Source organism: Fusarium phalaenopsidis (assembly GCF_050370095.1).
Source record: "Fusarium phalaenopsidis strain FUZ10S chromosome Unknown contig_32292, whole genome shotgun sequence".
Taxonomy (NCBI): Eukaryota; Fungi; Ascomycota; class Sordariomycetes; order Hypocreales; family Nectriaceae; genus Fusarium; species Fusarium phalaenopsidis.
In genome coordinates this window covers 457,591-478,315 of record NW_028145410.1, presented here as the reverse complement: position 1 = coordinate 478,315, position 20,725 = coordinate 457,591, and the positions used below count along the sequence as shown (strand labels likewise).

Genomic DNA, 20,725 nt, shown 5'->3' with positions numbered 1-20,725 from the left:
GGAAGAAGTTCCGTTCATGATGCACTTTCGGAAATTGATCAAAGTGGGGAGAAGACTCTGGGGATGCATGGAACTCAAGACAATATTAAGCACTGCAGTTCAATCTGTTCGGTAAAGGAAGAGGCCTCAGGGAACAAGGGGGTGGTTTGAGCTCACGTGAGAGAAACGGAGCAGATGCCAAGCCTGGTCTTGTCCCGGCCTGTGATCCATCTCCGTCGCCTTTATAAGCGGAGACGGCCTTCTAGTGTACTCCGAATCGCCGAATCATATCAGCCTCCTCGCCTCTATTCAGAAGGCATTGCCACAAGGAAATCTCGGTCAGATTAATGTGGTATCAAGCAGGCTCATCGTTTATGGGAAACGCGCCTAAATAGTGGCCAGACGGGAAATAGGGCCACAAGGCTCTAGATATGGTAGTAGAACGCGTAATCGGGACCACAATCCCTAACACGAGAGACGTATATTCATAAAAACTACGAACAGATCTTATTAGTGGCGCGTCAAGAGCCTCGTCACAGCAGCATGCCCTCATACCGAATGGCCCGGTTACACTGTAAAACCCTTGCCATGGACATCGGCGCAACTGTGTTCTTTACTATGACTGCTGATGGAATATCGGGAACGAACATATTTTACCTCGGTTAGTGCAAATCAAGCTCAGCAGAGCCGTAGTCAAGATAACATGTTACCTTTAGGGATGGCTGATGGCTTCTGGTGGAAGCGTCATGACGTTCACAAGGAGCCCAGCACGATGGCGTCAGCGATAGATATAAGATGAAATTTGACAATGGTTATACCTGACCAGCTGGCCAAACCCCAGCGACCCTGAAGAAGAACCGGATGATGCAACTTGGACTATGTGTGGGTACTACATTGTACCTCTGGAGGCAGCGAAAGCATGACCCTCAAGCCCAGCTGACCCTGTCAAGCAAATCTTGATACCCTTGCCAATGGACTCGAGTTTCACAACACATGTATTTTAGCTCAACTTGGAATTTACATTGACATTTACCACTATATGAGACAGATAGGAATACATGTCAAGAGATAACAGCAAGTTGCCCATTAGACTGGCTAACCTCATAGTTAAGATCAGGCTGAAACTCGATATATAGTGCGTCCTGGAAGGATTAGTTTGCCGTTATTCACCATAACAGAATTAAAGAGACAACTTGCTACTTACCGGCTCTTGGTAGATCTTGGCAGTGTATTCAGCTTCTTCTTTGCTAATCACCTTCTTCGGAAGACCAGTACTTTCCACCATGATCTGCACCTCGCACGATCGCTCCAACAGTGTGAACAAGTAAGCTGCCTCATCGACAGTTTGCCCCGTAGTGAGAATGCCGTGGTTTTGCAGAATCACAACTCGGTTCTTCTCACCCAAAGCCTCGGCAATTCTTTGTCCCTCCTCGCCTTCTAGAACAATGCCTCCGAAGTTTTCGTAAACAGCCTGAATGCCGAGGAAAGCGCACGTGTCTTGGCTGATGATGTCGAGAGGACGCCCGAATGTGGACCATGCTTTTCCAGCTGGTGAATGTGTGTGGCAAGCAGCGTTGATGTCGGGACGCGCCTTGTGAATAGCTCCGTGAATCTGGAACCCCGCTTTGTTAACTGCGACTCGGTTTCCGCCGATGACGTTGCCGTCTTCATCAATGTGAACCATGTCACTTGCTTTAAGCATGGCAAAGTGCACACCGAAACTGGGAAATCATCAGAATCGTTTTCTCGTGCGTTGGCCAAGATCCACTTGCGGGTTAATCCAGAAGGTATTTGGTTGCACAGGGTCGCGAACACTAATGTGTCCGGCTGTTCCCTCGGTGAATCCTTTGCGTGCAAATACTCTGAATGCAGCAGCCATATGTTCTAGTTGCCACTGCCGCTTTTTGTAAAGGTCGTCCAACTTAGGGATGCCTGGAAACGAGTATGCACCAGTTGTGTACACCTGAGTGTGCTCTTCTTCCTCCTTCGCAACAGACTTCTGGTTGACAAGGGTGGTTCCAGCACCCTCAAGGGTCAGGGCTTGAACAGTGGTTGTGGAGATCATGATGTGGTGCTAGCGTCTTTGCAAAGATGTCTGTGTTAATGTTCGGGATCAAGGGGCGATTTGCCCCATGGTGAGCACTGATACCCTTTATATATATGCCAGGGATTCAGTCTTTCATTCTCACGCACGATAATGCGCCCAATTTCGAAAACGGAAAAACACGAGAGAGACCGAGTCACGCTCGAGTGGACCATGGATCCCCGCGCTGATCTGTTATCGTGCCTGAATCGTTGCGCCCGCGGGGGGAGCCAACTTGTCATCCCCGGCTTGTTTAACCCGACACAGTAAAATAATACAATGGTATCATGCAGGGTATGGATTTGATTACTTGGAAAAGAAAAGATTTCCAGGGACAGGGCGAGCGGCTGTGATTTCTTTAACCCGCCTGCTAGGGGTCTGTAATCTGTACAGTACATACGTGATTTCCTTGCGATGACGTTGGTAGTCGTTATCTAGTTATCTGACACCGTTTAGACCTTACACATTCGGACTGGACTGCAATCCACCCTTGCTAGTCTCTCTTCTGCAGCGCCCGATTCGCTATCCCGCAGTCAAGGACTCTACCGAGATTCCGGCTTGCATATGGCCAATAAGTGAGCTTCATCGGGTACTTAGACCCACCGTCGAGTCCGGAAATGCTGAGCCGATGCGGGATATGACGAGTCATGAGATTTGGGGATCACTTTTGTCTAGGGTCTACATGGAGATAAATATGGAGTCGATTTCATTGAGATACGATTCAGTAACGACCTCAAGTTCCCAGCCTTTCTCTCACCCAAATTCTGTTAACCAAAGATGGACTACACAGCTAAAGATGATTCCAACAAACTTGCCTCTGAGGGAATCAACGACACGAGCTCCATCCACAGGGCCTCAATCTACACTGCCAACGTGGAGACCAAACGTGGTCTCTCTCCACGACATGTGCAATTGATGGCTATTGCAGGTAGTATCGGAACTGCCCTCTTTGTTGGTATTGGGGGTGCACTCTCCAAAGCCGGCCCACTCTCTCTTGTTCTTGGATATCTCTTCTGGAGCATGTTTTTCATCTTGCCATGCACCCTCAGTGTTGCAGAGATGTGTGCATATCTCCCTGTCCGAGGGAGCATTTTCGAGCTTGCCAGTCGCTTTGTCGACCCAGCCCTTGGCTTTTCCATGGGCTGGACATACTTCTACGGTGGTATTATGCTGGTCTGTGTCGAATATAGTGCTGTCGCGACGGTGATGCAGTATTGTACGTGAAGCTCCCTGATGACGCGAGTGCTTTCTTCTTAACATTAGAATGACAGGGAATACTGCGGTCAACCCAGGCGTATGGGTCGCCATGGCCTTGGCCGTCTGCTTCCTGTTGAACATGGCTGCTGTCAAGTGGTATGGCGAGTCTGAATTCATCATGGCATCGACAAAAGTGATTTTGATCATCGGCCTCATGTTACTCACTCTCATTACCATGTGCGGTGGAAACCCTCGAGGCGATGCGTATGGTTTTCGATACTGGGGTGGTGGAAATGCCATGCACCCCTATTACACTGATGGGGCAACTGGCCGCTTTCTTGGCTTTTGGTAAGATATCTTGGCACAAACGAGTAAGTTGTGGATGTACGTCCTGACGAATAAAATGCAGGTCTGTCGTTATTTATGCTGCATTCACCATTGGCGGCCCCGACCTGATCTGCTTCACAGCTGGTGAAATCCAGAACCCCCGGCACACGATCCCGCGAGTTGCTCGACTTATATTCTATCGCCTGGCCTTCTTTTACGTTGTTGGAGTCCTTGCAGTTGGTATTATTTGCTCAAGTCGCGATGATCGGTTGATGAGCGCTATCGAGAATGGTGATTCAGGGGCGGCAGCTTCACCCTGGGTCATTGGCATTGAGAATTTGGGCATCCAAGGCTTGCCGCATGTGATCAATGCCGTTATGTTACTGTCTGGCTGGTAGGTATACCCAACATGAGTCGTGGAGTCCTGCGTGAAGTAGCTAATTGTGCTTCAAAGGTCATGTGGGAATGCGTACCTGTACTCGACTTCTCGATCCCTGTACGGACTTGCTCGCGGTGCGTCTCCTTCAAACACTGAACACACAAAACATCGTCTAACAAGTTTTTAGATGGACTTGCTCCAAAGTTCCTTATGAAGTGCACTAAGTCGGGCGTACCCATCTACTGCGTCATAGTTGTCACTTTACTTTCTTGCCTCTCCTTCCTCGTCGTTTCCAATTCGTCCGTCCAAGTTTTCTACTGGGTCAGTCAATTGTTTCAAATGTCACTGTGGTTTTCATACTGATAATAGCCTTTAGTTCGTCGATCTCACTACTGGCGGATTTGTCTACGTCTATACTTGCATGCTCTTGACATTCATCGGGTGGCATCGCGCGTTGAAGGCCCAACCAACCGTTGTTCCAGAGTCATCTCTACCATTCTTGTCGCCATTCAGGCCGCACGGCGCCTACTTCGCCTTTGTTCTGGGATGCATCTTCCTCATCTTTATCGGTTGGGATACCTTCTCGCCCTTTGATGTTGAAGGCTGGATCACCTACTATTTTGCCACCGCGTTCGGCCCGTTGATGTTTGTCGTTGGGAAGATTTTCAAACGATCACGATTCGTCAAACCTTCGGAAGCTGACCTGATTACGGGCAAAGCTGAAGTCGATGAGGAAACTCGAGTCTGGGAAGATCCTGCGGCGTTGGAGAATCAGAGACTGCGTCTACAAGAGATGAACTGGGCTAGACGATTTTGGGAGAAGCTTTGGTAGATAGTTGTTGGTGTGGCACGGAAGTCGGTCCATCCGGGTACAAGGACAAAGAGATCTAGCCCTCGTGACCCTACAACAATATGAGTGGGCGTTCTCTCTATCCCATCAGTGGTCTTAAGGCTCCAAGCAGGTCACGACGGGGGGTTGGGGCCAATTAAAATGCATCAAATGAAAGGTACTTAGCGCCGCACCTAAATTACATGATGATAGAAGTCCCAACAATTTTGACTATTACAAATCGCGACATTGCACAAGCGGCAGCCGTACCAAGTCTGCTTACGCTGGTTATTGCCGCTGAGCTCCCCAAGAGGCCTTATTTTCCTACCTCTTGACCTCACCTGCCCCTGCCGAAAGCCCTTACAAGCTAGGCAGCTTGACTTTACCTTGCGATTGACATGATTGACCTCTCGATTGATATGATTACGCTGTAAATCAGGGCTTTGGAGGTCACTCTCGTCGCCCGCGCGGTAACGTTGCCGTGACTGACTTTCCTGGCCATAAGCGTTAAACAACTCATCATAAATGCACTCTCGCCACTCTCTCTGAGTTGTGAATCGCTTCCAGTTCGGCTGAGGACCTCGTAGCTGAATAATATAGCTATTCACAAGTGCAACGTCAAGGAGGAAAGTCCAACAGAGAGCCTGCCAAGGGCCGCGGCGCAGGGGATGATCATAAGCATAATATGACCTCAACTGGTCGCCTCGATCAACGTGATTCATTTCATCGTTATAGCCGGCGGCAACCCCAGGGATAGAGATATCCCTGATAGCCTCATCGCCGAAGAAGCGGCGTATCTGCCGGGCTTCGGGCTTCTTAGAGGTGGGCTTTTTTCTGCGGCGTTCAACGCGCTCTTGGCCGGAAAAAACGGTGGTAAAGAAGAGGACGAGGCGGTTATCCTTCCAAGCGATTTGGTTGACCTTATGAGATGGCAGAAAGACAAATTAGTAAGGGATTTACATAGAAAAGTGTCTTGGCGTGATACCATATTATCAGGCGTGGGGATAACCTTGATCTGGTTAAAGTCATAGCTAGTACTGAGCCGTTTATCTCCCTTGAGATCGTGAACGAGCTCCTCGTGAATGCCGCTGTTAGGTCGAGCCGTGCCTGTGGCTCCGTGGCCATGCATGCGGAGGCTGCGGAAGAGATCTGCCGACGAGAAGAGGTTATCAACGAAGACGTGATATATCGCTTTTGGCAGTGTATTTGCTAGGGCCACGACGACACTTTGGGTCGAATTCAACGGGATAAGCTCGTCTGTGGTATCTCCCTTCGTGCGGCGGGTGCAGCGGCGCTTTGCAGGAGGAAGCTCAACACCAACGGCGCCGTATTGTGCGCCCGTGATGTGCCAGAACCAGTGGATAAAGAAGCCGTGTTGCGCGATAACCCAGATCTTGAAGCCTCGAGGAATAGGCTTGCCCTTGACGACTGTTGTATCATTAGACCTGCCCGTATAGCGGATCATACACTCATCTACAGCGAGATGAGAGCCCGGGATGAAGATCTCTGCCGACGCAGCCTGTATATGGTTAGACCACTCATCACAAGCTTGGAATACCTTCGGAAGAGGCGCAGTCTCGTCTATCTTGGTGTAGTCAAAGGGGCGAAGATGGCGGTGAAGGATATGAAACTTCCAATAGGGCATGAACTTGATGATGGAGTGTAAAGGGCGTTGTTCCCCCGGCTTTGGAGTACCCCAGTGGCTTTGAATGGTCCTTTCCTTATGTATACCCATATAAATCAGTACTGTAAGCCATACGTATACTTCTGCAACAGAGGTCCCTTGCCAAGCTCGTAGCCTTGCGTTCTTTATCATCGGGTGTTTCCAGCTATCAACAACGTTATTTTCCTTGAGCCACGAGAGCCAGCTTTGAGTGTATTGGACCCATCTCTCAACAAGGGAAATAGGAAGGAAAAGCTGGAATAGCTGCAGCGGCGTTGGCGGCGGTGTGCTGATGTGAAATGTGCGTGTTTCTACAGGGAAAGGTTCAAAGTTGGTGCCGCGGTCCTTTTCGGCCGGAAAAACAGCCACCCGGGTGGGGTCATTAGGGTGCATTTGGTGGCTATGATCTTCCTTAATAAAGCTCTTGTCATCATAGGCATTGAGGGCCTGTGCCTCTTGTGGAATTAATAGGGAATTCATCGTTGACTTGAAAATGATTTCTATGGTGTTTTGGCTGTGATAGCTTCATTGAGCTAACTTTTCGTACCCCGCTTGTACTAAGGCTATCACGTGTTCAATGTGGGGTGAGGTACGGCTTGGAGCCTTAAGACCACTGATGGGATAGGTAGGGTGGACTTTGCGACCCTTGCATTCTAGTACATAGCCCCTCGCCCCCCGGACTAGCTAGACTAAACAAGACAAGTCACCGCATCTATCACCTTTCCGCTCGGTCGTTCATGGTTCAATAGTCATGTTGTCTGACAGAAGAGGCTACTCCCGTACTGGCACGTGGTTAGAAAAGAGGGGAAATCTGGCCATCTCACATGACGGAATTCAACACAATTATCATCAGGTCATCAAGAACGCCTTTTGATCAATTGGCTAGCCTGTGATCAGGACCCTGATGTCACCTGTTTTATCCCTATTTGGATTATCCGTATCAGACCGGCCGTATAATCCTCGTCTGTCCTGCATATGTAAATAAGTAACTATTTAATGATTCACATATCGATCTATTCATTACTTTATTCAGACAAGACTGGGTTCTAGCTTAGAGCGCCGCGGGATGTCGGGCGAGGGCTCACGATCAGCGTTTCTATAATAAGCCACCAAGTCGAGAGAGGTCAGAGTAGCATGGGGTTCTAGGAAGATTGACTCTCGTTGCTAGGGCTTGGAGGGGTTCAGCAGACAAAGGACTGTTGTCCCCCACAGTGTCATGTTAATCTGGGGTGATATTAAGGTTGACTCTGAGCTTGTTATGGAGACTCGATCCTCGTATCAGGATTAAGTGATTACTAGTGCATCCTACACGGGGAGAGACAGGGATTGGTATCACTGTTCCCATGGTGCGGGCAACAGCTGTTAAGACAGCAGGGGATACTGTCCATGAAGGGGAAACATGGGCTAAGGGGTCCTTTTCTGGACTAGACGTATTTCTCCTCAATACCTTGTAAACTATAGCATGTCTATCCAAGCCAGCAATGGCCTCAGTAGTGTACCATGAGGCAGGGAGCGTGGTTAGACAGGGCATTTTGAGTCAAGATTTTAGGTCAAGGCTGTTTAAATGATGATTTTAAGATTGTCATAAAACAAATCAGACTCGTGGAGATGACCGCACACATAAATCACAACGGCTTCGACACGTAAGTCATGGTAACTCGAGCTACGCCCCATGTCTAACATCTCCAAGAAGACAATGGATGGTCTTCCCATCCCAATTAGGAAAGCCAATCCGCCCCTGATCGACCAATCATAAGCCCGGTATGACAGGTATCTTCATTCCGAATCGGGTAAGCCCAGTGTCATCCTTCACCCATCCCTTATCTAGATTAGAATGCTTGTCCATGTGATCAACGGGCTATCAGCGCGGGTTTCGATTGCCTTGATAGGTATGGCCCGATGGGCTTATCGCAATGATAGCATGGAAACCTTGAATCGTAGACGGACTCTCGATGGTGAAGACGGCATCCAGGCCGTGCCTACTTTCAATTTCAAGTGTCAAGTTCATAGAGGACATCCATGAACATATCCGCCATGCCTGATGGGCCCATCCAGATAATTGCCTGTGCAGCTCGAGGATATATCTCCGTCATCAGCGGTATCTGGGCAGCCTTCCCATTGTCATCGTCTTGATTAATGCATATGGCATCTATCCACAGTGGCTTTGCTGGCGGGGGTCTGTAAAGGTGCAAGGACTTGAGTGCCGTCTTTAAGCGTGGTGTGACTATAACGGTCGTGTGATGGTTACAGGTGATGGGTACCGTGCGTCCTTCCGTTCCCAAGACGTATCATAGAGCCTCAAAACTCAATCCCCGATCAAATTTTAAACGTTGAGCCGGATCTCAATGTTGTCGTCATCCGCTGAGACCATCTCCAGAAGCCGAAGACTGCTACTGTCTAAGCTTTCGGGATAAGGAGAGCCATGGGGGAGGAACGGGAGTGCAAATTTCACGTTCAGGGTTTTTTTTTTTTTTTTGAAAGGACTCCAGATGTTCTTTGGGGCCCCGGACTAATGGTCCAGCCAGTAGTAACTCTTCAAGACTGGCCCTCAGCTGCCACAGTGGTTCTTGAACCAGCGTTGTCCCTGTCAGCCCTTCCATCAAGGGAAGCACAGCCTCTGTTATTTCCTTCACGAGCACCTCAACACGGCCCTCACTACCCCAAGGTAGGATAGTCGATAGGTACGAATTGGCCGATGGAGTGTTCTTATCAAGTTGGAGGTTCCGTAGTACGGTTCATAGTCGCACAGCACTCTTGTTGCAGGACTGATGAAGCCATGATATAGGTCCAGAACGTAGACTCGTCTTCCCACCACAACACGATAGCTTCAAGACCATCCCTGAGGGCGGGAATCTTGTCGAGAACCTAGCGCAGGGATTGGGGGGTCTACTTGTGTCTTTTATACTCTCGTACGTTGCTATTGTGTCTTCCGAAATGGCATCCGTAACTTGAAGTAAAGATTTCATTTCAGACATGACCCATGAGCCTACTGGGGCTAAAGGAAAAGATGCTTGCGGGAAGACCGTCTTATGCAACATGTCGTTGAGTGGACACTTGCCTTTTCACGGAGAATAGAGAGCAAGTGGAGTCGACATAGGTATTAAAAGAATTGCGAAAGAGGGTGTTGACAATCGCAGGTGTTCGTTCAATCGGTCCTGCTGACATGAGGGGATGTTGTGTTTCTTGAAATCACATGGCTCTTAAATGTGGTGGCAGCTGCATGTTTTGAGACCAACCCTACCAAAGCCGGATTGGGCAGTTGTATGGAGATGGGAGATGCTGCCCTTGCAAATGTAACCAATGCAGCGTCTGAACCACCACAGTTGTAGGTAGTTACGCTTCTCTCTCCTCAAGGTGGGAGATACTACATATCTTTGTGTTATAAGAGCGATGCTTCCCACCATCAATACTGCGGTAATTGCCAATCCGGTAACACCCCGCTCAGATTTGCGGTGGCCTCCCTGTTTTTCCCTTAACCGGCGGGCTGGCACTTCGGCATCATCCGTCTTGCCGTGCGTGGTACACTATGACCAACAGGGCAGAAATCCAGCGACTCGGTAGGATTCACTTCGCCGATGCGATGGTCACCTTTTCATGGCAACTTTAAGTGGACGAAGGTACTGTACAGTAATGGTTGTATTGGTGTAGGGTTGGGCGTGAAGTATCCTGGTAGGTGGTGGTTGGTAAATATCCTCAGTTCTGCCTGACCCGTCACGGCTACCCCTTTGAGTAAGGTATTGATAAGTCTTGGTACTCTGCACAGTAAGCAGGAGCTGAGGCTGGGTGAACTATCTCCTCAGTGCCCACAAGACTGCAACGCGTACCTCGCCCCACCTCGACCACGTGATAGCCTTAGTACAAGCGGGGTACAAAAAGTTTGATCAATGAAGCTATCACAGCCAAAGTCACATACAAATTATTTTGAACTGAACAATGGCTACGCTCTCAATTCCACAAGAGGCACAAGCCCTCAATGCCTACGATGACATGAGCTTTATTAAGGAAAATCATAGCCATCAAATGCACCCTAATGACCCGACCCGGGTGGCTGTTTTTCCGGCCGATAAGGCCCGCGGCACTAAATTTGAACCCTTCCCCGTAGAGACACGCAACTTGCATATTAACACACCGCCGCTATCGCCGCTGCAGCTTTTCTAGCTTTTCCTTCCTATCTCTCTCGTTGAGAGATGGGTCCAATATACTTAAAGCTGGCTTCTTTGGCTCAAGGAAAATGAGGTTGTCGATAGCTAGAATACCCCGATGACAAGGAAGGCAAGGCTGCGAGCTTGGCAAGGGACCTCTGTTGCAGAAGTATATATATAGCTTGGAGTGCTAATTTATATGGGTTTACATAAGGAAAAGACTATCAAGAGCCATTGGAGTACTCCAAAGCCGGGGGAACAGCGCCCTTTACACTCTATCATCAGGTTCATGCCCTATTGGAAGTTTCAGATCCTTCACCGCCACCTTCGCCCTTTTGACTACACCAAGATCGACGAGACCGGGCCTCTTCCGAAGGTATTCCAAGCCTGTGACGAGTAGTCTAATCATATACAAGCTGCGTCGGCGGAGATCTTCATCCCGGGCTCTCATCTCGCTATAGATGAGTGTATGGTCCGCTTCACAGGCAGGTCCAACGAGACAACAGTCGTCAAAGGCAAGCCTATTCCTCGAGGCTTCAGGATCTGGGTTGTTGCACAGCAAGGGTTTTTTATCCACTGGTTCTGGCACATCACGGGCGCACAATACGGCGCCGTTGGTGTTGAGCTTCCTCCCGCAAAGCGCCGCTGCACCCGCCGCACGCAAGGATCACAAGAGACACAAGAGGGCTCCTCAGACGAGCCTATCGCCTTGAACTCGACTCAAAGCGTCGTCGTGGCCCTAGCAAATACACTGCCAAAAGCGACATATCACGTCTTCGTCGATAACCTCTTCTCGTCGGCAGATCTCTTCCGCAGCCTCCGCATGCATGGCCACGGAGCCACAGGCACGGCTCGAGCTAACAGCGGCATCAACGAGGAGCTTGTTCACGATCTCAGAGGCGATAAAAGGCTAGGTACTAGCTACGACTTTAACCAGGTTAAGGTGATCCCTACGGCTGACAATCAGGTATCACGCTAAGACGCTTTCACATATAAATCTCTTACTAATTTGTCTTCTCTTCATCTCACAAGGTCAACCAAGTCGCTTGGAAGGATAACCGCCTCGTCTTGTTCTTTACGACCGTTTTTTCCGGCGAGGAGCGCGTTGAACGCCGCAGAAAGAAGCCCTCCTCCAAGAAGCCCGAGGCCCGTCAGATCCGCCGCTTCTTTGGCGATGAAGCTATTAAGGATATCTCTATCCCTACTGTTGCCGCCGAGTATAATGATGAGATGAATCACGTTGATCGGGGCGATCAATTGAGGTCATATTATGCGTATGATCATCCCTTGCGCCGCGGCCCTTGGCAGGCTCTTTGCTGGACCTTCTTGCTTGACGTTGCACTCGTCAATAGCTACGTTATTCAGTTACGGGGTCCTGAGCCAAGTTGGAAGCGATTCACAACTCAGAAAGAGTGGCGAGAATGCATTTACAACGAGTTATTTAACACCTACGCCCAGAAAAGCCAGTCGCGGCAACGTTACAGAGCAGGCGACGAGAGTGACCTTCAAAGCCCTAATTTACAGCGTGTTCACATCAATCGAGAGGTCAATCATGTCTATCGCAAGGTAAACTCAGCCTGCCTTGCTTGTAAGGGCTTTCGGCAGGGGCAGATAAGGTCAAAAGGTGAGAAAACAAGTCCCTTCCAGGAGCTCAGCAGTAACTGCCAAAGCCGGAAGCAGACTAGGTACGGCTGCCGCTTGTGCAATGTCGCGATTTGTAACAGCCAATATTGTTGGGACTTCTATCACCATGTAATTTAGGTGTGGCATTAAGTACCTTTCATTTGATGCATTTTAATTGGCCCCAACCCCTCGTCGTGACCTGGTTGCAGTCTTGTGGGCACTGAGGAGATGAAGCCAGGTGACACCAATCGCGTTGTTCCGAGTATATTCTTGTCATCGATGACGTCTCCATCGGGCACAATGCAAGAGAACATACTGATAGACACATGACAGCATCGAAACCCAATTGAGAAAGACCGAAACCTAGATAAAATTAAGTTTCTATGGTGAGAGCCATAGAAATTCAAGAGTGGAAAGGTAAGTCTTACAGTGCAAGATGCCACCTTTCCTTTTCCCACGAGAGGATATCTGGCTTCCTCCTCGTTCCGAATACATCCCTCAGATACTCATAGAGAACTACGGTATGCTGGTACCCGAAGTCACGCAAGCTTAGGTGGCACCCGCAGGTTTTACCAAGCGATCGCACAAATGCCGCAAACAGAAGCCCGCATGCAAACCCTGCAGGAGGCGTTCGGAGATGCGGAGAGATTAACGCGGTGGACGCACAAATCGCTCGGAGCCCCGCGGACCGCGCCGGCGTCGGGACAATAGTTGATGGAGCAAGTGTCAGCAAATTTGATGGAACCCCAGAACCGGGATGAATCTTCTGCGAGATTAGAGTAAATGACAACAGACAAGGTGTGGTGAGTTACCCCTGGATCGTGTGCAAGGAGCTAGACGTAGGCCTGGTGGAGTGAAGAAAAGGCTTGATTCCCACCAACCAGCCTCAGGCAGTTTTCTTATTAAAGATGTTATTCTACTTGACAAATACAGAGAGCATCCCGCGGACAGGACCTTGAAGCCCGCTCGAGATTAACCTCCCACTCCATATCAGACTTCCTTTGGCCAGGCAGGTGCCCGACCCGTCCCCCATTTACCGTTCGCTCCGTCGACGGCTGAGATGCGGGCTCATAATCCGTAGCCAAAGCTCTCTCGATAATCCTCATGGTCGTCAAAAGGAAACAAGGGCAAGTCTGTGTCAAATGGAGGAATCGAATCTGGATTGTCGGGCTGTTCGGATTGTGGCAGATCGCCCCAGACATGAGGCAGAGAAAGAGGATCCATTGATAATAATGGATCATGGAAATCGTGCATGTGGCTTTGCGACGGTTCGTCTGATATTGGCCCCAGAACTGCATCTAACGCCCCAAGCCAGTCTGGTGTTTGAGATGCCACGAGATGGGTAACATTGTCTGGTGGCGTCGTGCCCGTGTCATGGATAGGTTCGGGATGTTCGCTATTCAGGGCAACAGAGGTTGGTGCGGAATATGTGCCGTCGCTACCGGGAATATCCTGAACTATCGGGAAAAGCGGTGTTGCGTATGCTAGATGAGGGCTGAGGGCCATCTCGGGACTTCTTTGGCTAGACATTGCTGAAGGTGAGGATGTAGATGACCCGCAGTGCTTCCGACCAGTCTTGTAGGCGCACATGCAGTCGCCGCCCTCACAGCAGAGGCATCGCTCTGTGAATACGCGATCAGCCGGGGTCTTGGATGAATGAAACACGGATACATACCTTGGCCGAACTGCTTGAGTGTGGCCTGGCGAGAAGTCGAGCCGCATTTGCAATTGGTATGAACTGATCTTGAGGTTCGAAGAGTGCGACAGTGATTGCACTGCGATACCGGGCGGCCCTTTTTTCCAACTCTTTTAAGCGGGCGATCTGCACGCGTCAGCATTAATCACACCGTCTTGAGGAGCCATCGAAGATATACTTACCCGTATGTTGACACTGAGCGACACGGTGGCCGCGAATACAGCTCTCGCAGGCGTACTTTTCCCCGTTTGTGATCATGACATTGGTGTTTGATAATGAGTGAAGTCTGAGCTGAGCTGGGATGAGATCTGCCTGAAGAAATAATGTGGGTCGGGGCCAGATTATTAATGAAAGTCAAAACGCCACACAAAGCAAGCGCCATGTACCTTTGCCGCTATTGATAGAATAGTCGCTGATAATTTGTGTCACTTGCTTATTGCCAAGGGGCTAGAATTGATCAATCTTCTTGAAAGGACAGATCATCAAAGAATGGGCCTAGTCATGCCACTCACTAACTTGATAGTGCCAGTTGGCGTCTTGAGACCTAGCAAGCATCCAACATTTTATACAACCTAGCAGCGACAATATCGGCGTTGCAGCTGATCCCAACTCTACCTATCCAAGGATAGAGAACTCGGGTCACGTCTGGGGAAAGCTGCACTATGATATGACCTCATACTTGAACCCAATCAAGTCTAGCTTTACCAACAATGCCTCCAGTCATGTGATCCCCCAGACCCAAGCTGACCCCACCAATTCAAGGGTCTGACTCAAAGCGTCAACTACCTACACAATGTGAAATGACCTGCATGTATCCTCTTGTCCTCAGGAAGCCCGATCTTCTACAGCCCAAAAAATGAGCCAGGTGGCACTTCATGCAACCGCCTGCAAAGGATGCCGCCGACGAGGCCGCAAATGTGATCGAACACTGCCGGCCTGTCTGAGCTGTCAGCGCCGAGGAGTCGAGTGCGAAGGATACATCACAAGATGGCCTGGCGTTGCGGCGAGAGGGAAGCTTGCGGGAAAGTCTATTCCGGTTTGCGACAGCTCGGTAAACACCTCAAAGCCCAGACCTAAACGAGCCAAGCGGGGGAATGTTCCTGTGTCACCCGGATCGAGGGACACCATCGAGAGGGTGCTTAGACACGACTCCAACGACTCGTATCTCAATACCATGACATGGGTTGGAGATGATGAGTTGGAAAGTCTAATTAAACATTGCAAGACACCCTCCCGCTTAACCATTGAATGTCATGACTAACTTTGGCGTTTATACAGACATCCAGGACCTCAGCAGCATCTTTTATCTGGGAACTGGGCCCAGCGATAATCCAATGTTCCGTTATGTGCTTCCACTTATAGACACTGTGCCTCCTATACGCTATGCCATCGCTGCATCGGCATCCTGTCACCTTGCGGCTCGAACCTTAGATAAAGGCCTCGAGAAGAAGAGCCTATATCTGCGTGTCCATGCTACGCATCTATTGGGAGAGATGCTCCGAGATCCTTGCCCGGCAACAGATCAAAGCATACTAGCCAGCATGTTGATGCTGGCACAGCTTGACGTAAGCTACACACGCATTCTGCCGAGTTCTTGTCTCACCAAGATCTAGATGTGTTCCGGAGACTGTCTCGAGTTTGAGACGCATCTAAAAGCCGCAGTCGTCATAATTCGGGGCCATAATTATGGCCACGCATCAAATAGGCACTACTTTGAACAGCGGCTTGCGTGGTGAGTTTGCTATCCTTGTAGCAGCAATTCTCTTCTAACAATGCCTTAGGCTCGACATGATGGCATCTACAACTTCTGCTCGACTACCGAACTTGTCCGCCACAGAATTTAAGGCGGCTCTCGGACGCTGCTCGAATCATGGACAGAGGCAGTGGAGCTATGATGTTTTCCCGTGCCCGATCGACCTGTTTGAGATACTTGCAGACATTACCATGCTTTCCAAAACCCAACTGGACGTGACGAGTCCAAGCCAGGAGACTGTGGAGGAGGCGCATTGTTTAAAATGCCGTCTGGCGGCGTGGGAATGGCTTGGAGAAACTTCTGGCCCACGGAAGCATATGGTTGAAGTTTGGTGCCTCGGCATCATGGCGTACCTCGGACGACTATTCCCGTCTACCAACTCCTCGGGTGCAGCAGATCTGACAAGTCAGGTTCTGTATCACGCGGGGCTCATCCCACCGGCTTCGTCCTGGAGCTACTCCTTGCTATGGCCCATCTTCCAGATCGGGGTAACTTTGAGTAATGAAGCACTGGATGAGAGAGCGTTGGTAGAGAAGCGTCTCAAAATTGCCCTAGAGGCTGTTGGATGTCGGCATTTTAGTAACGCGCTCGAGACACTGCGTTTTGTATGGGACAATGATGTGCAATATGATCCTGTCACTGCTAGCATGAACGGACGCACCATAATGTTGGCATAGTTTGCCCAATCGAGGTAGCAATACACTGAAGCACGCACACTCATATGGAATCTGGATACTACTCGCATATCTGTCGCGTTTTTTAGACTGTAATATATCTTGAAAAAATACCCTCAAGAAATGCATCTAGCCTAGGTATCTGGCTGCTACAGCCTCCAGCTCATTCCTAATCTCCTTCTTGCACGTCTCGGTTGCCCAGCACATGTCAATAGCATATTTCGTCAAGGTTACCATGTCGCGATTATCAAAGCTGCACATGTTCTTAGCCAGTAGCATATCGTACAGGATCCAGCAATCTTCCATGTACGCCGGATCGTCGCTTGCAATTGCGATTGGGATCCCCACGTCATAAAGGGTGCGTATTCTCGGAAAGATCTCGTCGACTGGCTCATGGCGGAGATATCCCCATGGAGTAATCGTCATGCCAATGCCCTTCTCCTTGATGAGATGCACGAGACCCTCATCTTGAACAGCATTTAGGCCGTGGTCAATGCGCTCGGCACCCGAACCTCCTACATCTGCCGCAACTTGGCGGATATGCTCGTGGGTGTCCTTTTGGCCGACATCACAGTGCGCGGTAAGGTGGAAGCCAGCCTCTTTGGCCAGAGTAAAGACCTCTGAGAACAAGGAAGGGGGACGGTTGTCTTCGTTCGAGTCAAGACCAATGCCAATAACCATGTCTCGGTAGGGAAGAACAGCTTGAAAGTGCTCCATGGCAGACTCTGGCGATAGATCGCGCAGGAAACACATGATCCATTTGGACTTGATCTGCTCTCGGGGTCAGCATATGTGCAAAATCATGGTCTGCCGCTCACTTACGCCCAGGCGCTTTTCTGCCTCCCCCTGAGCCGCTCGGAATCCCCCCATCATGGTGTCCCAGGAGACGCCACGGCGAGTGTGACCCTGTGGATCAAAGAAAGGCTCACAGTACCGAACGTTCATCGAGGCAGCATGCTCAAAGTAGTTCATGGCCAGGTCATAAAAGTCCTGCTCGGTGACAAGCACTTCAAACCCGCCATAGTAGGCCTCAAAGAAGGTAAAGGTCTCTTCAGCATTGTTGATGGAGTGGCCTTCCCGGGCTGGAATGATGTTGTACGACGCCTTCAGCTGCTCCAGACTCGTGTACACGGTACCAGTCCGCTCGAGCTCCAGGGTCTGGTTGTTTCTCTGGGCAAGCTTCCACCTGAGCTCAGGAGTCAAGGTGCCCTCGATATGGACGTGCAGTTCCACCTTTGGAAGGTCGAGCACGAACTGATCGTTGGCATCCAGCAGTTCCTGCCGCAAAGCTAGGCGTTCTTCGAGGGGCATGGCGTACTCCATTGTAAGGTCTAGGAGGCGAGCGGTTGCAGTTGGGTAAAGAAGGTTGTTCTGACTGATTTCAATTAGTGAAAGCTTCTGTTTTCTAGCAATTAAGAAAGAAGAGGAGACTATGAGGGCGATTCGAGGAGCTCTTATACTTGAGTTCAACACAGTCATCCTGGATCCCTTCATGTTAGTGGATGTCGGGGTCTCTAGAGGCCCACGATACTAGTACTAAATAGGCTGCAGTTTCAGTCGCCTGCATAGGCTAAAGTTGTCATCCTACCCCTACAAGCCCTGTTGTACGCGCTAGTCCCAACTTCGTCGCAGTTTCCGTCAACCTGCTGCACAACTCCTCTCTGTTGTACAATCAGTTTCTTCTTTTAGTATACTTTATCGGCCTTGTGTTGATTCTCGTTTCGACGTAGCACGATTGACTCATACCGAGTTTAATCTGCGCGTGACACTGGGCAATCAATGATGGAAAGTGGATGCAACAGCCTGACCCTTGCAATAGAGATGCTCTGTTAGTCGAGGTTTGCCCATCTTGTTACTACTATCATGAGGCTATACTGATGAAAGACCGCCTATTCTTAACCTTATCCACTATATAGACAGGATATCTCGGGAAGTGGCCAGTTTAAGATCAGATAGTCAATCCGATTCAGTTCAACACAACACTGCCGTCCTGGCAGCCGTCTAGCCATTCAAATGCAGCCTTGAGTACTCGCCCTCGGCCAACCCGACGGCACGGTCCTTTTTTCTCTGGGGCATGTAAATCAGGCCGTGTGAAGTTTCCAGATACGGCCAAGAAATCAACACACATCGGCTCCACCTCATCGTCCTGTCTCAAGTACCTGAGCAGAGGAAACGCAAATATGTCCTCAGACTCAAGATCGGCATCCAAAGCTACCCATCCAATAACCTGGTCATCTTTGGATGACAGAAGCGTGTTCGTGTCGGGATGCATACCCAACTCTGACCATCCAAAGTGCGTGTCAGGAGCCCATCTTTCACGTTCCGTATAGTGAGGAATGTCACCTATCCGAGCCCCAACTCTGATGCTCTGGAAAGGCCCGGAGATGTGTAGTTCCTGGATTCTTTCGTTTACTTTCGGTGCGCCAAACACGACTTGTGCCAGGAGTTCTGGATAGACGAGGTACTCATCGTGAGGCCACTTCACCGCCCCCTTCACATTCATCCAGCTCCAGGACGGGAATTTGATATCATTGAGCCCACCACGGCTGATGGCTGGAACCCATAGCAGCTGGGTGTGGAGGTGCTCACAATGTCCAAAATCAACAATCCCGTGATGAAATTTGTAGCCGAATCGCGTAGCCAGCCGCTCTTCAAATCCCATCAACGCATTGTGCTTGTCCGAGTTATAAGTTAGCTTGGTTACACTGTACTGATGTACTGTGTTCTGCCATGTCTTTCTCAGATTGTACTCGGCATCATAAGACACGCCACCGTACGCTTTCGTACCGTCCATGGTGTACTCGCCACGAGGACGCCGACACTCGGGGATCCCCGTCTGCTCCGTCTCCCAGTATCGGTTGCACCGCCAGCCGAGGTCGTACTCGGTGAAGAAGATGCATCTGCGGGAGAGTTCTCGTTCCTGGAATACCCAGCCGCGGGAGTGCCATGCCTTGAATTGGAGTCTGAGAGGGAAGGGATCGACGGTATCAGAAGCTTCCTGCATGATGACTTCGCAAAGTTCATCCACTTCTTGTTGTGATGAACTATGACTCGGTCCCGTGATGCTCTCTGCAAGTCCAAAATTATTCGTCCCAGTAGTCTTGACTTGAAACTTGGCAGTCCTGGCAACCGCTGGCCCGCTGACGAACAAGCCCGAATCGACCATCTGAGACCCGTCTGAGCCTTTTGCATCCACCGCAGCTATAGTGCAGAATGATTCCTCGAATATCACTCCCATGAGCCTTATCTGTGTCATAAGTTCAGTGGGGTCGTCCTGGACGATGCAGATGGAATCGATCCAGAGAAATCGCTCGCCCAATTCCCTTGTGAGCCATATCGCATCTCGAAACGTCTTGGGCAAACTCGCCAATGGGAGTTCCACCTGCCAGGCATCGACAGTATCCTTGGTCATCCTTGGCGGAATGACCTTTCCCCAGCAGTGACTGAGAGTCATGTAACGTCCAATTTCCTTGCCGTGTGTCGTATAGACGCGTGGCTTCTTCTCCTCGCTTCTACCATCACCAGCGAAACCAACATCGATGACCCTGAACGGGAGAGTCGTGGAGGAAGAGCCATCGTTGTATTTGTTCCCCGAGTATGTACCTCGCCCGCACTCATCGTGATGTAGCTGACAGTCTTGAAGCCATTCACGAAGCAGACGCATGTTTCGCGGAGAGTTGGCGTCTTGCAGGTCCCTGTGCGTGATGATTCGATTTTTAAAGACGCTTGATTCTACCAATAATTAGTCTTGGCCCTGAAGAATCCACAACCAAAAAGACAATCGTACCTTCTGACACGGAGATCCGATGCAGCCCTCCGTAATGCTGAGAGTCGAGTTTGAACATTCCCCAGCGTGCCCCAGGTTCTGATTGTTGCAACCTCCATATGAGTGGCCCAAGATGATCTACCTTGCAAGCCTTTATTTGATCACCCCTCAAAGCCGTCAATTTGTCATACTTGACACAGGTCTGAGACTTGTAGGCGTTGCTGACGATTTCGCAAAGTCGGCAGTGTTCCTTGGACTGAAGGACCTGGTTGTAATCGAGGGGATGCTGGAAGCCGTCTATCAGCATCGACAGGGTGACGTTACTGCATGCTGAACATAATTCCGACGCCATGGTTTAGGATCTCAGTAATACTGCACCAAACAGCTTTCATTAGCTTTGTTTTCGTCGTACGACAACTATCCTTGCGGGGTATGTCAAGGTAAGCACTACAGCTCTTTACTAGGATCTCGGTCTGATTTGTGGAATAAAGATCCGCCGACTGCTCCAGCTCCTATCATCCGTAGAAGTCCCCATTCAAACAGCTTCCACCTCTTCATGGCCACTTTGACCAGGCCAATTTTCAAGGACGGTTTTAGGCAACTCGCAGTTTCAC

General features: G+C 49.9%; 4 protein-coding genes across 4 annotated transcripts; 2 read left to right on the top strand and 2 right to left on the bottom strand.

The window, feature by feature from the left end:
• Positions 1 to 1,040: 1,040 nt before the first annotated feature.
• Positions 1,041 to 2,044, bottom strand: LRP88_04462 (uncharacterized protein; the record flags this gene model as incomplete). Its single annotated transcript, XM_083241035.1, has 3 exons — positions 1,041 to 1,121; positions 1,184 to 1,700; positions 1,875 to 2,044. The coding sequence occupies 3 exons, from the start codon at positions 2,042 to 2,044 to the stop codon at positions 1,041 to 1,043; spliced, it is 768 nt and encodes a 255-aa protein (XP_083102183.1).
• A 795-nt stretch (positions 2,045 to 2,839) lies between these two features.
• LRP88_04461 (uncharacterized protein) lies at positions 2,840 to 4,797 on the top strand (the record flags this gene model as incomplete). The annotated part of the gene is made up of 6 exons (XM_083241034.1): positions 2,840 to 3,278; positions 3,334 to 3,607; positions 3,669 to 3,980; positions 4,041 to 4,099; positions 4,153 to 4,286; positions 4,342 to 4,797. The coding sequence occupies 6 exons, from the start codon at positions 2,840 to 2,842 to the stop codon at positions 4,795 to 4,797; spliced, it is 1,674 nt and encodes a 557-aa protein (XP_083102182.1).
• Positions 4,798 to 11,068: 6,271 nt separating this feature from the next.
• LRP88_04460 (uncharacterized protein) lies at positions 11,069 to 11,578 on the top strand (the record flags this gene model as incomplete). The annotated part of the gene is made up of 1 exon (XM_083241033.1): positions 11,069 to 11,578. The coding sequence occupies one exon, from the start codon at positions 11,069 to 11,071 to the stop codon at positions 11,576 to 11,578; it is 510 nt and encodes a 169-aa protein (XP_083102181.1).
• Positions 11,579 to 16,474: 4,896 nt separating this feature from the next.
• LRP88_04459 (uncharacterized protein) lies at positions 16,475 to 20,463 on the bottom strand (the record flags this gene model as incomplete). Its single annotated transcript, XM_083241032.1, has 4 exons — positions 16,475 to 17,116; positions 17,168 to 17,720; positions 18,505 to 19,890; positions 20,303 to 20,463. 4 exons carry the CDS (start codon positions 20,461 to 20,463, stop codon positions 16,475 to 16,477), a joined length of 2,742 nt encoding a protein of 913 aa, XP_083102180.1.
• Between the last annotated feature and the right edge of the window lie 262 nt (positions 20,464 to 20,725).